Consider the following 14,676-nt stretch of genomic DNA (forward strand, 5'->3'; position numbering starts at 1 on the left):
TTTGCTGCTGCAGCAATGCAATGCAAGAACTGTTGCATCCTGTTGAAGCAGTCTGTCATTGCTGCTGCAGCTCTCTGCCCCACATGGGTGGGTTTCCTTGCAGAGGGAGATGTGGAGATGTGGCCATGGGGGGAACATCTGGTGTGATCTTGCTCTGGGGCCTGTCTCTTGATAAATACCAGGCAAGAGCACTGAAGCTGCAGTTCAGGTTGTTGTTTATCAGTATCTTCATCTCCTGGTCTGTACTGCATGGAAGGAGAGGAATATGTGTATGTACGGTTGTGTGTTGGGAAGGGAATTTAAGGGGTGTGCTGGGTCCCTGTTGCTTATGGTTGCACACATCACAACAGCTTCCTGCAAGGGAACCCAGGAATGAAGAAGAACATAAGCAAAACCAAGTGTCAACAGAATCCTGATTTCCTATAGACTGCATTGGTCCTGCAGAATTTTGTGCCCAAGGAGAACCTGCTCCTGACCTGGCTGCTCTTTGTCTCCAGTGCTGGAAGAGGTGATAATCCTCCTTTAAATTGTACCACAGGCATGATGGGAAGTTGCAGGATAAAAATGTGAGCTGAAGCGACTGTGACCCTGAATCCTTGCAGTGTGTCAGCCTCACTGGCTGGTGCCGTGATATCCGGACGGTGACACAAACACAGAGCAGCAGCATGCTCTGGCGCCGTGCTGAATGCCATGTCCTGGTATGAGGCTCTGTGGTTGTGAGCAGCCTGTTTTCACCGAGGGCGTTGCTAGTCCTTAGCATCACAGCCTGTTATCTTGTATCTTCCTTCTTACAGAACCGGCTGTCCAGGTAATTGCCTCTTCCCAGCCCTGTGCTACAAAGAGCAAAGTGGTACCACAGAGCTTCGGAAGTCTCTGAGGTTGGATGTGTGGTCCAAAACCAGTCTTAAAATTATGGGTTTCCTTTTGAGAGCTACAGCTGACTGTAGAATACTTGTAAGACAAGGGAAGGGTAAAGAGCAGGCTTGGAGCAGGATGAATGTAGGGTCAGGAGGAGTACATAAGAATTGAGAAGCAAGACACTGCCCAGCTTGATGTCCTGCTTTCATTGTATTTCTTAACCATGCCCCATGTGTCCTTTGTGGGGGGCACATGGGAGGAATTGTCACAGGTGATTTTTAGGGCACCTCAAGGGAGTTAAAAGCCAACCTGGCATGGGTGGTAGAAAAATCCTTCATTCAAAATGATGTGGAGTCCCCCTGCACTGTTTGATCCAGTGGAGAAGTGGGTACACAGAGGGGGAGAAAAAACCCAGTCTCTGCTATGCAATTCCTGGCTCACGATGCCAGGGTCCCAGCTGCATGGTTTGGCACTAGTGGGCCGACCAAAGGGATAGCATCTTATTAACAAGTGTGTCCAATGATATGTAAATGTCCCCACAAACTTCATCCTTCACCATTCAGTACATAGTAGCGGCTGTCGTTAAGATTGTATCTAACAACACATAAGGGTCTGTGCCAACTCCAGCCGGCTCCATTCAGCGCTGAGTGCAAGCAGCTCTCAATGAACAGTTTATGCAGGAACAGTTTTAACTCTGTTTCAGTGGTGGCAGCCTGTGTTCTCTGTAAGGATAATGCTGCTGAAGTTCACGTTTTTCTGCCTCCGAGCCAGCCTGTGCACCCTTTTCCCTAGTTAGCACTGCCTCCAGTTTTTAGCCCATCAGAAGAAGCTAAGATTGAGTTTTACAGTTCAGTATTATCTCAACTCGAAAAAAACATGCTTGTTTTTGTAAGGATTTCAGCATGAGTTCATTTGTTCAGTTTACTGGAGATCCTTAAGTCCTGAGAAGATCCTTTAGGCTTGGGAAGGCTGCATATTTTCTGTGGGTGTAGTTTTCAAGGTGTGTAACTTGCCCTTTTGCACCGAGCTTTCGGTCCCCTTCATGCATAGATATAGATTTGTCTTATTGCTGCTTCCTACTCTGCAGTGTAGGAAGCACGCACCAGAATTCACAGGTACAGCTTCATCTAAGCTTGGTGCATCACAGTAGGACACTGGATGATCCCTTCTGGGAGGTTAAAACCATTCCCCTTGTCCTGTCCATGCAGGCCCTTGTCCAAAGAATCTCTCCAGCTTTTCTGTCAGCCCCGTCAGGCAGTGGAAGCTGCTCTAAGGTCTCCCTAGAGCCTCCTCTTGTCCAGGCTGACCAAGCCCAGCTCTCAGCCTGTCTTCATAGGGCCATGCTAACGGTGTAAAATGCTTATATCAATTTACATAGAAGCTCTTTTAATTGTTTTCAGTAAAAAAACATTTTGGTGTGATTTCTTATGTGTAATCACTGTGTCAAGCCTTGCTTCCCTGCTAAGGTATCAATACATTGGAGAAGTCAATAGAAGTCAGCTGATTAAATATATTTTGCTGTGGGATTACCATAGACTTTGGCAGAAGCTCCTGATCATATTTAAGTTCGTCCAGGAAGCAGTCAAGTGTTTAAACAAGCAAACCCAACAAAAAACAAACCCAGAGAAATGGGAGGAGAGGATGGGAAAGGGTGAGGTTTTCGAAGGGGTTGCCAAGAGGTGATGAGCAGATGCCGCAGGAATGCCACGTTGTGCCGTTATCACTGACCTCCATTGGGGTCAGCCCTATTGCCTGGTGCCAGATGGTACCGTGAGGCTCAGTGCTGCCAAATGCAAAGCCGTGGTCATCAGACAGAAAAAATACACAGCCCTGCTCTTGAGGAATCTAATTCCTGCTTATGTGGAGTCTGAATTCAACCATATTGCCCAAGGCAGGAGAGAGATGGAGCTGGTGTAGACTGTGCAGTTAATGCCTCTGCTCCACACGTAGCTTTGTCAGAGTGATTAGTAAGGGGCTGGGGAGGGGAGCAAAACATTATCCATAAGGGATTTCATGATGAAAATCATTAATCTATACATGCCACATTGTTTGAAGCTAAGCCGCTGATTGATTAATAGATGGTGGGGTTAATAGTAATTGCTGGGTGAACAATCCTGCATTCACTTTCTAAAAGGATACTGTAAAAGTGGACACAGAACAAGGTGTCAAGAAAGATACAAAGCAGCAGAGGAGCTATCCTAGACAAGACTGAGTTTGTTGCTTAGGAAAAAGATGAATCATCATGGAGTATCTTCTTTCTACACATACAAATGGTTGGCAGCTTTCATTCTCTCTCTAGAATTCAGTAAGTGAAGGATTGTGGGACTGGGAGGGGTGTAGCTGGAACAGAAGGGTGACTGGTTTTGCACAGGGATCTCACGAGACCAGAACTGAAGCAGTGTGCAGAGATGACTTGTTTTGACTTCTTGTGGGTCTCTGGTTCTATGAGCTGTCATTTCTCAGTGCAGTTATTAAGCTCTTTGGAGCAGGCTGTGCCCCATCCTGTGTTTATGTACATCCTGATGCTTCAGGATTCTACTTCAGCTTAGAATTTGTACGTGTTACAACAAAACCACGTTAATTATTGGAGGCGATGCTTGTGACCAGGTGGTTTTGCCCTGGAAGCAGGGATTCACCTCTTTTTGTTCTTAAAAAATACAGTGATTCTGCCCCAAAGCTGCGTAATGGCAGTGTACAGCCACTAATGGTGTTTGGAGATTAAGAGTTTAGTAGAGTTTCAGCGCATTTTGTTACTGATGCTGAATGACCTGCTGAAATGTCTGCAGGACTTTGTGAGCGTACAAACAGCCGAACATACCTAAACTAACTATTAAAAGCTGGTATTTTAGTCTCAGTTAAAATGCTTAGAAGGGTTCAAAGCTGAATTCACTTCTAGGGCATCTGTTGAAGGAATTTGAGTGGAAAGGGATGATGAAAGTGTTAAAGCTTCTCATGTTCCTTGTATCCATTTTTCGTACTGATGTCCCTGTTCTTTCCATTCCCCAAAAAAGGATACCCTGTATGCATACCCCTGTGGCTCTGACCACACTCCCAGCCCTATGGCCAGTCGGGTACCCTTGGAGGCAGCCCCACTCCTGGAGAAAACAGATGCCCGTCTGACGGCAGTGGCAGTGAATGTGGAAGATGGGCACACGATTGCTTTCCTGGGAGACAGCAAAGGGAGGCTGCACAAGGTATGACCTAAACGCAGCAGGAAGCCAAAAGGATAAAACTGATCAGGGATGCTCAGGTGGAAGGGGGGAAAAAGGCAATTTCTTTTGTCCCTTGAAAGTCAGGTTCCTACCAAAGGAACTATCATTCTATAATTACTATCAGATGGTCTTTTCTCACACTGTACTCACTGTTGGGAATGTGAATGCCCCAAATAGTGGTCATGGTGCCTTTGCTTACATCTGCACTGAGCCAGCATCACGGCTGGCGCATCCTTCTGCAGGTGTTGATAGGTGCATGCTTCCTGTGGCTGAAGTCACTGCACTGAGATTTTGGTGGGAGGTTGAACTCCTCACACACTGCTGTGGTTCCAGCTTGTTCCTAATATAGGATGGGTGTCACCAGCTCCTGCTGTGGCACTTTGCCTGCATACAGCTGTGACTCTCTTGCAGGTGTACTTAGGAGCAATGGGAGATGCACACGTATATGCTTCTTTAACTATCCAGTTAAATAGCATGGTGAGTGGAGACCTGCTGTTCGACGAGTTGCAGGAGCACCTCTTTGTCATGACCCAGTCAATGGTAAGAGCAATAAAATCCCTTCCACAGATGAGTTGAAAGCATTTGTGGTCCAGACATGTTATTGATGGGAGCTGGGAGGAAGAGAAGCAGTGTGTACAGCTAACCCTGTGCTGGGCAGCAGCTTCCTTCCAGTCTGGCTTACAGGGATGGGGACTGCCTTCTGAAAAGCTGGAGGAAGCATGGAGGAGTCTTGTTACTCTCAACCACAGAGTGTTTTGGGGTTCACAAGTAATGTGACCTGCCTTGGTTTTACAAAAGATTCAAAAGACAAAAAGGAGGCTTTGTGTAATTGAAACTGTGCCACTTCTACTGGTTTTAATCAATGATAAGATTAAGCTGTTCGTCTGTAGGCAGGTAACCTACAAAAGCAGAAATGTGTGGGAAGTATCCTCAGCAGAGGTGTGCTTTGGCTGGGTATGTAATAAATCCTGTAGATGAAAACATGCTGTACAAGGAACTATGTGAGGCACCTTTCCCTCTTCTCCTGCCTTCTGTAATTCTCTTTGTGCCCAGTGGCAGATGTAGAAGAGTCATTCTGATGCCTCTGACCCTTGGAATATTGGTGTCTGCTGAGTAGGAAATCCTTTATTTGAGAGGATTTGTACAGCACCACTCATATCAGCTCCTTGAGCTGGAAAGAAAAGGATCCTTCTAGTAAAGGAAACAGCCCTTGAGTTTCTCTGAAGGAAAGAACAAACATAAAATGAGAGCATGCTGGAAAACCACTGCTTCCTTTCACCCCTGCCCCAAGCACTTTGAGATACTCAGAACTTCTGTAACGCTTCAAAGGAAGAGTTGAAATCTGTGAGTGGAAGATGATGAGGGAAATCTGAAATATATCCTTTCCAGTAATTGTTCTGTCAATTAAAAAGCATAAATTATATCCTGTACTCAGCAAAAGTAGTAGGTTGGGGATTAGAAGATGGCATTTTGAAGTAACTGACAGGGTAGTAGCTGGAGTGTAGGAGCGGATTAAAGGGAGGAGGGCAAGAGGCTGAAATCATCAAGGCTGGTAAGTTTAAAGCAGAAGTGTTTTGCAAGTAAAAGTTACCCCCACATACCAGAAGGTTTTTGTTCCACACTGATCAAAGCTGCTTGCTCTACTTTCAGTCAAAGTGATAGTTCTGCCAGATAGAGCTGGGCAATAGCACAGGTACAGTCAGAGCCCTTAGCCAGAGCTGCTGTCTCCAACTTCTGTCACCTGCATGTCAGAGAGATGGTGTCCCATGACGGAGTCCAGAAAAGCAAAAGTGTGAATGGTTTTCAGTCTGTTCTTTAACCTCTTTTGTTAAAATACAGATTTAGCACTAAATAAAGTCTCCTTCTTTCAAAAAGTGCCAAGGATAACCCATTAATAGAATACACATTGCTCATCTCAGTGCCTCTGGGCAGCCTGGTGTTTACATGTCCTTCACCAATATGTGAAGTGGCCATTCAGGTGGGCTCTGTGAGCTTGTTTCTGTTTCCTTTGTTTTTATCCAATATTGGGGATTAAGAAGTTGTTTCAGTGAACATGGAGATGATGGGACTTGCTAGTTAGGCAGAAGAAGCCATAGACGTGGTGCCTGTGCTGTGTGTGCTGTCTTTTCACTGATTGCTTTTTCTGGTAGGTGGTAAAGGTTCCCATACTGGAATGTTCCCTGTACTCGGACTGTGAATCCTGTCTGGCTCTGAAAGATCCATACTGTGGCTGGTGTGTCCTTCAGGGACGGTAAGATAGCTCCCTGTTGACCTGCAAGGGTTTTGGGGAGGGATAGTGCATAGGGATTGTCTCTACTTACACTCCTCCTTGTGTCTGTGGGCCTGGATTTAGTTTAATTTTAGATCCTTTATGGGCTATCCTCTCTAACTTACCATTGCTCTATCTGCCTCCCTGAAACACCACTGGCAGTTGCACACAAGGGTATCTTTCCATTGCTTTTTTGGGTCACCATTCACCATGCTCCTGTCCAGTGGATTTCAGCCTGGTTTTAGTCTGACTGCAGCTCAAACTGTCTCATTTCAAATGTAGAGAAACTATCTTATCTCTTCTTGTGTCACTCATTTAGCACTCTTCCACTTACTGCTCCCCTACTGATGTTGCTTAATGAGATATGGTTTATTCCAGTGTGCCTGTCTGCTTGCTGGCTCTGCCTACCTATAGAATGCCATAGGAATATATGGATTTAATAGGAATATATATTGCCAAATATATTTTGGCAACAGTTTATCCTGTTATTGAAAGTGGTGAGAGGCTGAGACTTCTGTGTCTTGTGTAGCAGCTCCCCAAGACTCTAGCAGGTGACTAGGCTAGACTCTAGCAAGACTCTAGAGTAGCAAGAACTAGAGAAGACGATGGGATGTAGAAGATGGCCAGTGTCAGCTTGGAAGCTGAACGTGTCCCATTAGATCTCTCATAGAGCTTCTTGCTATTTCCCTGCAGGTGCACCCGTCGCTCTGAGTGCTTGCGGTCCAGGTTGAGTGAGCAGTGGCTCTGGAGCTTTAACTCTACACAGCAGTGTCTGTCTGTCCAGTCACTAACTCCAGCCAATATCAGCAGAGAGGAAAAGAGAAATGTGAGTGGCGTTGATCCTCTGATGATGCTCAAACATGTAGAAAGCCCCCTACAAACTGAGGAGTCACAGTCTCCCCGTTGCTTTCAGTGGGATGCTGAATCAACAGCTTTCAAGCACTTGTCTGCTTCACATAAGGGACTTAATAGTTTAGCTGTACCAGGAGATAATGTCATTGTTTTTTCTTCATAAAACTAAATGTCCTTGCCTGCCCAGAGTTACTGGGTATTCTGGGTTATTTGATTCCTGTTTGATTTGGGTCCCTCCTTGGCATCTGTAAGGTTCTTGTGTCTGCGGTTTCACAGTGTTTCTGACACTTGCTGTCAGGAAGATCTAAAAGGAGTTACCCAAAATTTCAGCTTCAATCTGGGAGCTGGCAGGAAAGCTAAGAAGGTGTTGCACTGTTCTGAAGCCTGATATGGTGTTAGGAGGGGTGGCAAGAAGCTGTTTTTTGCTACAGACTTGGGCAAAGGGGAAGTTGCCAATTGCTTGGTGGATGTCCAGTTTGGGAATGGCAAGAGACAATGATTTGGAGCAGTCCTAGGTGGCATTATAGGAGTATAGATATATATGTAGATAACTACTTCAGGGGCTCTTACTTTGAAAAAATAGAGCAAAAAAATTAAACAAGAATAATGAGTTAGAGGGCAAATTACTCACTGGATCCTGTTGAATTGGTAGATATTCCTGGCTATCTCGGACTTACCTTCCCTGCGTGAGGAAGAATTTTACTCATGTTACTTTGAAGACTATGAAAGCCCAGCAGTGCTGACAGAGTCAGGAATCATGTGTCCTTCTCCAGATCCCAGCCAAGCACCAGCTTTGCCAACAGGAGCAGGTCAGTGAAATGCTTTAAATGGAGCATGATAGCTGTGATACCGTTGCTGGGAGAAAGTACGTTGTAGGTCTGTCAGATTGCCAGGATTAACAGCCATGAATATATGTGGTGTGTCAGCAGGTGTTCATTTCATTCTTCATAATATCTGTTTGCTTTCTACTTGTGTGTCACACATCCTGTGCTATTTTGGGCTGTTGCCAAATTCCAATGCCAAATTCTGGTAGTTGGAAAGGAGATCCTGTGCAAAGGGTTGCGTGCAAATCTGAACATGAGCTGAAACACAGTCTAGAGTGGTGGCTGGTTTGGCAGCTTTGTCATAAATCTGGAGAGAGAACTCTCTCTAAGTACTCAAACCAAATGCAAACATCCTCCAAATCCCTGTAGTAGTGGCAGAAGGATGTACATGTAAGGGAAGGAGAGACCTACAGTCCTTTAAGTTAGAAATGAATCTGCAGCGCTGCACAAAGTCGGAAAATACAGAGTCAGCTTTCTATTACTGCAAACAATAACTGGCTGATCATTGCTAATTGGCCACTCTAAAGAACATGAGAAGTTCTCAGTTTATAGTCTTTGCATTGGATTTTACCCAGCCTGTGTGTGAGAGCTGCTCTATTCAAAGAGCTCATTCATCTGAAGTAAAAGGCAGGTGCCGGTTGGAAAGCATTGCACACAATTCACCGAAGTGGCTAAGCAGATTTTCCATGGAAGTATGCAGCTGGCTAATAGGTCTGAAGCAATCTCCATGGACATAACATAACGGCAGAACCCAGCTAACACACTGATTCAGTCTCGAACACTTTCATTTTTCAATGGTCTCTATTCAGGGTGGTCAAGCAGAGGGGGAAAGGGCTTCATGCACTGCCACTAAAGGCAGAGCAGGCAGGATTGGTTTCCCTGTTTAGTTCTGCACATGTGGGCCTGGATTTAAGCACAGTTGTGAAAAATCAGTAAAGCCACAGTCTAGTTCTCATTATTCCAGGCTTCAGGTGTCCTTCCTGACTCCCTTGTAAGTCGGTCTTTCTCTCATTTCGAGACCCCAGAGGTGCTTTACCTGAGCCACTTTCACATTGCATCTCTAAGACTTAACAACTCGCTTTTGTTTTCTAGCCTGAATTTGCTCATGGATGGTTTGTGTCCCTTTAATCTATTTGTGTTGTCCTTTTGCTTCCACAGCTCCAATCCCACTCAGTGAACTGCGACCAGGCATTCTAAGCACGGAGTTTTGCTGTGTTAATTTTGTGTTCTTTTGTTATTCAGACTTCCTCTCTCCATCACTGTACTGCTAGCTCTTCTTTGCATGGCTTCTGTGCTCTGCTAAGATGAATTAGAAGCTGGTAACCAGAACCAAACACTGCTTTCTAAATGAGGTTTCATCAGCACATTAGATAGTGGCACTTTCCTATTCCTACTTATAATACTTTTCCCAGCTCACTAAAACATTTGCCTTTCTTCCAGCTTTGTTTTAAAGGTTGCATACCAGCTCATCTGTCACTTTAAGCTGTTGAGCTTCAAGTCGATAGCAGTAACTCTTGCTCTCAATTTGCAAGTGCTCAACCTCATGTTCTGTACAGCTGAACTGCATTATTGGCATCATGGGAAATAATGGCCTTTTTGGAGAAAGGAATATTTAGAAACATGGTGTCATAACCCTGCAATCCTGGGAGGTGTTAGCCCTGCCACCACTGCCAAATGCAATCACCTCTGTGACAGTGATGGGAGCTGGCATTACTGCAGTGACTCCTGCTCCAGCTGCAAGTATAATACCCTGATTTTCTCCTAATCATGGGTTTCCATGCGCACCTCATCATCAGCTGATTTACTGGCATACAGCTTCACTTGCCATCCTGTCAGGAGCCCAGCTTAGCCCTGACTGATCCTTCACCACACACATTGGTTTTTTTGTGGTGATTAGGGTTTGCTTGCAGGAGGAGGCCTGAATTCTGTGAGAGGAATGATGGACAAGCTTCTAGTTACTTACAGCAAACTGTCCTGAGAAATGGCAGCTCCTGGAGTTGAGCAGAGCATGCGGTGTGGTCCCGTTATTTGGGAAACCAATACCCAACTCTGAGGACATTAGTCTGGAACAGGATTAATCAGCTGGTTTAGTACTGCCATATGCAAAATTCCTCCTTCAGCTCATGCTATCAGCTGCAGTTAAGTTTTGACCATCTCTGCAGCTCTTTGGTCTATCAGAAAACAGTCTCTTCCCAAAGAACTGGGCTATCCGGAGGCTTCTAGTTGACATAAGACCTGGATTTGAAGCAGATAAGCTTTCAGTCATTGCAAACGAGATTACAAGTCTTAAACCTCTTCTCTGACTGACTTCTTAGTCTGGGCATAGAACAAAGCTCTGAAGGTAAAGGGCTATGTCAGTTCTAAGGGTTTGTTTTTCCTTTGGATGGAAAAGGAAGACAATCAGCTTTGAGCATGGAATGTTACATCTTCCTCTAATACAGAGATGACAGTGGAATTATAGCAGATGAAGATGGAGAATTAGCCTTCTGACTAGCCTTCCTTCCCACGGGTTGGCAAGAGCTGTCATAAACTACTCCTGGCAAACTTGTCCAACCTGATTTTAGTGTCCGTAGGATAATCCAGTGATTGAGATGCTAGAGGAGTCTGTCTCCATGTTTGACAGTGTCTTTCCTGGAGCATGCTGCATCTCTTAACAGTATGGCAGGCTTAGAGTGGCTCCATTTCTAAGAAACTTTTGTTTTCATTTTCAGATCATGTCACCATAAAGCTCGTAGTGCGTTTCCATGACATCTTCATTGCTTCTGTGGACTTCTCTTTCTATGACTGTGCTGCAGTGGCCCTGCTGTGGAAGTCGGCACCGTGAGCACATGCTTTTTCTTCTCTGTAGTTCTAGGGAGGGTGGCTCTCCCTGCCTGGGTCATCTCAGCAGCTGCTTCTCCATCATTATTCCAGGTGCAAGAAGTGTGTGAGCAGTCTCTGGGGATGTAACTGGTGCATCCAGCAGCACCTCTGTACCCACAAAGCAGCCTGTGAGGAAGGAATCATTATCTACAATGAAAGGGTGCGTTTCATACTCAGTCCTAGTCCTGTGTGCTAGAGCAGCCTCAGTGAGATGCAGTGAATCAGATGTCAGGTAAAACAACAGCTCTCAGTCACATGAAGCAAGGAGGTGAGCTGCTGGAGCAACACGAGTCTATGTGTGCCTCCTGCTAAAAGGCTTTGCTATGTTTCTGAGGAATTGCCATCGGATGAAGCAGATTGCCCTTCTCCTGGGGTTATCCAGCCTCTGTTTTCAAAGCAAGGGACAAGAACAAGCTGGCAGAGAGGCTGCAAGGGGGAAAGTGAAACGGATGCCCAGTTTGTGGCCGCCACAGGCGGTCTTGCAGTTCTGTGGGGGACGAAGGCAAGCAGACCTCCCTCTGAGTGGAGGTGAGTGCAGGAATCAGTGGGAGAGAGAATGTTGCTGAATCTTCTGCACTTTGAACATTCCCCAGTCCTATCCCAAGACAAGGTGGCATGAGATGTAGATCTCACTTAAATCCAGAGGGTGAAGCAGCCTCTTGTGAGGAAGTAGTATGGAGTGTTTTCCTGCTTGGGTTCTATACTGTTTCTTTCTCTCTTCTCACCCCACGATGTTATTTTTCTCTAGGCCCAGATCCCAGCCTCAGGTGTGTTTCCTTCTTCAGCAGCTCCCCTCACCAAGTCCTCTACCACAGCCCCAACCACGGCCACAAAACCCATCACTCCCCCCATCATGCGAGTGGTACCCAGCACTGTGCCCTCCTCAGAGCCCAATCACATCGCGTTCTCTGCAGCCTTGGACATAACATCTGAGCCTACAGAAACCCTCAGCTATACGTACTTGACTCTCTCAACCGAAGCAGCCTCTCTCCAGGCCATCACAGAATCCCCCCTGCCACCACCAGCAGACAAACCTGCTGTCACTGAGCCAGAGACAGCTTCTCCTTCTGCATCTGTCCTCACCAGCCCGTCCAAAAACATGGATCATGCAGCCTTGCCCACTGAAGGGCCAGCCACCGCCCAGGGGCCGCAGCACACCAACCCCCCCACCACGCTAGTGGGTAGCTCTCCACACACCTTTTCAGCAGCAGTAACACCTTCTCCTCATGTCACCAGCTTGAAGTGGCCTCCGAGTCCTTTTCCTGCCACAGAGGCACTAACATCTGCCATCCCACCTGCCCAAACTCCCAGCCAGGTGCCGGGGGGGCCTGCTGCCTCTGAGGGCTCTCCTGGATTGCTGGGAACTGAACTACCTGCTTCAGAGCTCCCACCATCAGCTCCCCCAGAGTGGCTGCTGGAGGAAGGCACGGAGCTGCGGGACACAGAGGACTGGGTGGATTTGCTGCAGGCTGAGAATGACACATCTCCCTTCTCTGCTTCTACCCTTCTGTCGGGTGATGGGGATTCTTCAGAGAGGGATGTCCCTGACTTCCCCAGGATCCTCCACCCTGACCTCGACTATCAGTATGATGCTCCTGAGTTTTGGGAGGAGGTGAGTTGCTGGGCTTTGGGATTCACAGTCTAACACTGTAACACTTAGAAATGTTCATACACATTGCAGCTCTAGTATTTCAGCACACAGGAGGGGTTGTGCCCCCTGAGAGTGAGAAGCTGTAATGCGAGGAGAAACAGCAGCCTGAGGAAGAAGAAAAATGTGTGAGGTTCCCAGGTCTTGCAGAAATGCTGCTGGCCTGAAGGTGGCAGCTGCTGTGACGTCCAGTGTGTTCACAGCTTTCTGCCCTTCACCTCTTCGTGCTCTTGTATTGCTTGCTTAGAACTTCATGGTAAAGCACAGCCGTGTCTTTGTTCAAGCAGGGCTGTTTCTCTGTTGGCATGTCAGGCTTTGGTTCCCTGTCTGAGAGCCGTGGAGGTCTCTTTCTCTGAAGCCTTGTGTTTGTTTTCAGGATGAAGAGCTTAGCTGGGGTCCAGATGCATGTCCCTGTGTGCAGGGAATCCAGGGATCTTCACTGTTTCCAGTCAATGTGGCAAGGAAGATAACCCTGCTGGGAAAGAACTTCCACCTCTACCAGGTAGCTCACCACCATCAGCATTGAGAAACTGTGTTAATGCAGAGCACTCTGGGCACCATGTCCATTGCACTGCTAAAAATACATGTAAGACACAGCTGTAGCTCTGCCTAGGTTTCTCCTGTTTGCAGAAACACCTTAGGGGGAATGACCTAATTCTGTGAACAAAGCATTTCATAGCTGGATTTATTGGTGAGTAGGAGGTCCCCCAGAGAAAGGGAGAGTTCAGATGTGCACCAACCTGCTGCAGAAGATCTGCATGCCTTTGGATTCAGTTGCACCTGTGCTGTAGTTCTTGGAATAACTTCCTGATGAATCTTTCCTGATTGTGTCTCCGTAAGCTAAAGATAAGTCATCTGTTCCCTTTCCTTTCTGGCACGTTCATGTTAATGCGGCTATTCCTGTCGTACCTGAAACTTCTGCAGTAGGGAAAATCAACCTTGAAAGCTATGTTTCTTGGGTGTGCCTCTGATAAAAATCATCTTTGCATCTCAAGACAGAAGCCTGATTTAGTAACTTTTTACAAACGGCTGCCTCCAAACATGCAGCCCATGGACTAATCATTGCTTTGTGTTAAACCTGATATACTGCACTGCTCAGTACAGAGCTGGTTGCAGATGCGTATCCGTCTATTGTACAGGGAGTGTCTAAGCAATTCAGTGGAACAGGAGAGAAAGAAGAAAAACCCACTGAGAGTTTTTGAGGTGCAGTGGCCTAGTCTGTGTACTCCAGTCCTCATTTCCAAATGTTTCACAGATACAGGCATAGCTTCGGAGTCCCACTGGTTTTGCTTTAATTCCTCTTCCTGTGCTGAGTTCCCCCTGCACTGACAAACACTTGTTCCCTTGTAAGTGTTTTGTATTGGTTTGTCTTTCATTCTTGGAGGCAGTGACAGCGTAGAGAGCCTTGAATGTAGCATAGAGTTGGTATAATGAAGGGAATGAGAGGAGCACACTGCTTGCAGAGTGGCTTCTTAAAAGGTTCTGAGTTGAAGAGGGAAGAGAACACTGTGTAATAGGAATCTCTGTGTAGTTGAGAACTGGTGCCAAGTCTATCTCCTCTGCAGGACCAGCAGTGGGACTATGAGTGTGTCCTGAATTTGGAGGGGAGGACAGTGGTGATGGATGCTTATGTGGAAGGAGAAGAAACAAACAAATCCCTCTGTTATATCACCTGCCAGATGAACCAGGTGAGTGCTTGGGTTAACATGCCGTTTCAGAGCTCACACGGATGCTGGTTTCACTCAGCAAAGCAGCAGGTTGGAAGGGAAGCTCTTTGCAAAGGTATTTGTGGAATATTTAGCACTATGAGGCCATCATCTGTGCTGCTGCTGCCTGGCAGTACTGGTATCTGCAACTGGCAGAAAGATTGCAAAGCCTGAGCCACATAAACTGCATTGACTGTAGTATATGGGATGATGCCATCTCTGAGCTGTCACTCATCACAACCTGCCAGGCCTGTGCCACTTCAGCTTTAGCTTGAGGCACTGTTGTTCATGGTTCTCTAGATCGTGACTTCTTCTGTGATGGTGGCTCTTTTGTGGAAAGAAACATGCTGTTAGTACCAGGTTTGTTCTCAGTGGTGGAAGGTAGGCTGTGGATGGCAGGATTAAGAGCAAAATTACAACAGCCATGTACATTTCTGAGTGATGT

General features: G+C 46.4%; 1 protein-coding gene across 3 annotated transcripts in view; it reads left to right on the forward strand.

The window, feature by feature from the left end:
• Positions 1 to 14,676, forward strand: part of PLXNB1 (plexin B1) — a 51,855-nt gene that overhangs the window by 16,699 nt on the left and 20,480 nt on the right. For all 3 annotated transcript variants that reach the window (XM_065687120.1, XM_065687118.1, XM_065687119.1), the window contains exons 3-12: positions 3,870 to 4,052; positions 4,482 to 4,610; positions 6,221 to 6,321; positions 7,033 to 7,165; positions 7,844 to 8,000; positions 10,727 to 10,835; positions 10,929 to 11,037; positions 11,626 to 12,489; positions 12,902 to 13,027; positions 14,091 to 14,213. In XM_065687120.1, coding sequence (XP_065543192.1) covers positions 3,870 to 4,052; positions 4,482 to 4,610; positions 6,221 to 6,321; positions 7,033 to 7,165; positions 7,844 to 8,000; positions 10,727 to 10,835; positions 10,929 to 11,037; positions 11,626 to 12,489; positions 12,902 to 13,027; positions 14,091 to 14,213 — 2,034 coding nt within the window. The remainder of the gene's footprint in view (positions 1 to 3,869; positions 4,053 to 4,481; positions 4,611 to 6,220; positions 6,322 to 7,032; positions 7,166 to 7,843; positions 8,001 to 10,726; positions 10,836 to 10,928; positions 11,038 to 11,625; positions 12,490 to 12,901; positions 13,028 to 14,090; positions 14,214 to 14,676) is intronic.

This window comes from Lathamus discolor, chromosome 7 (genome assembly GCF_037157495.1).
Source record: "Lathamus discolor isolate bLatDis1 chromosome 7, bLatDis1.hap1, whole genome shotgun sequence".
Taxonomy (NCBI): domain Eukaryota; kingdom Metazoa; phylum Chordata; class Aves; order Psittaciformes; family Psittacidae; genus Lathamus; species Lathamus discolor.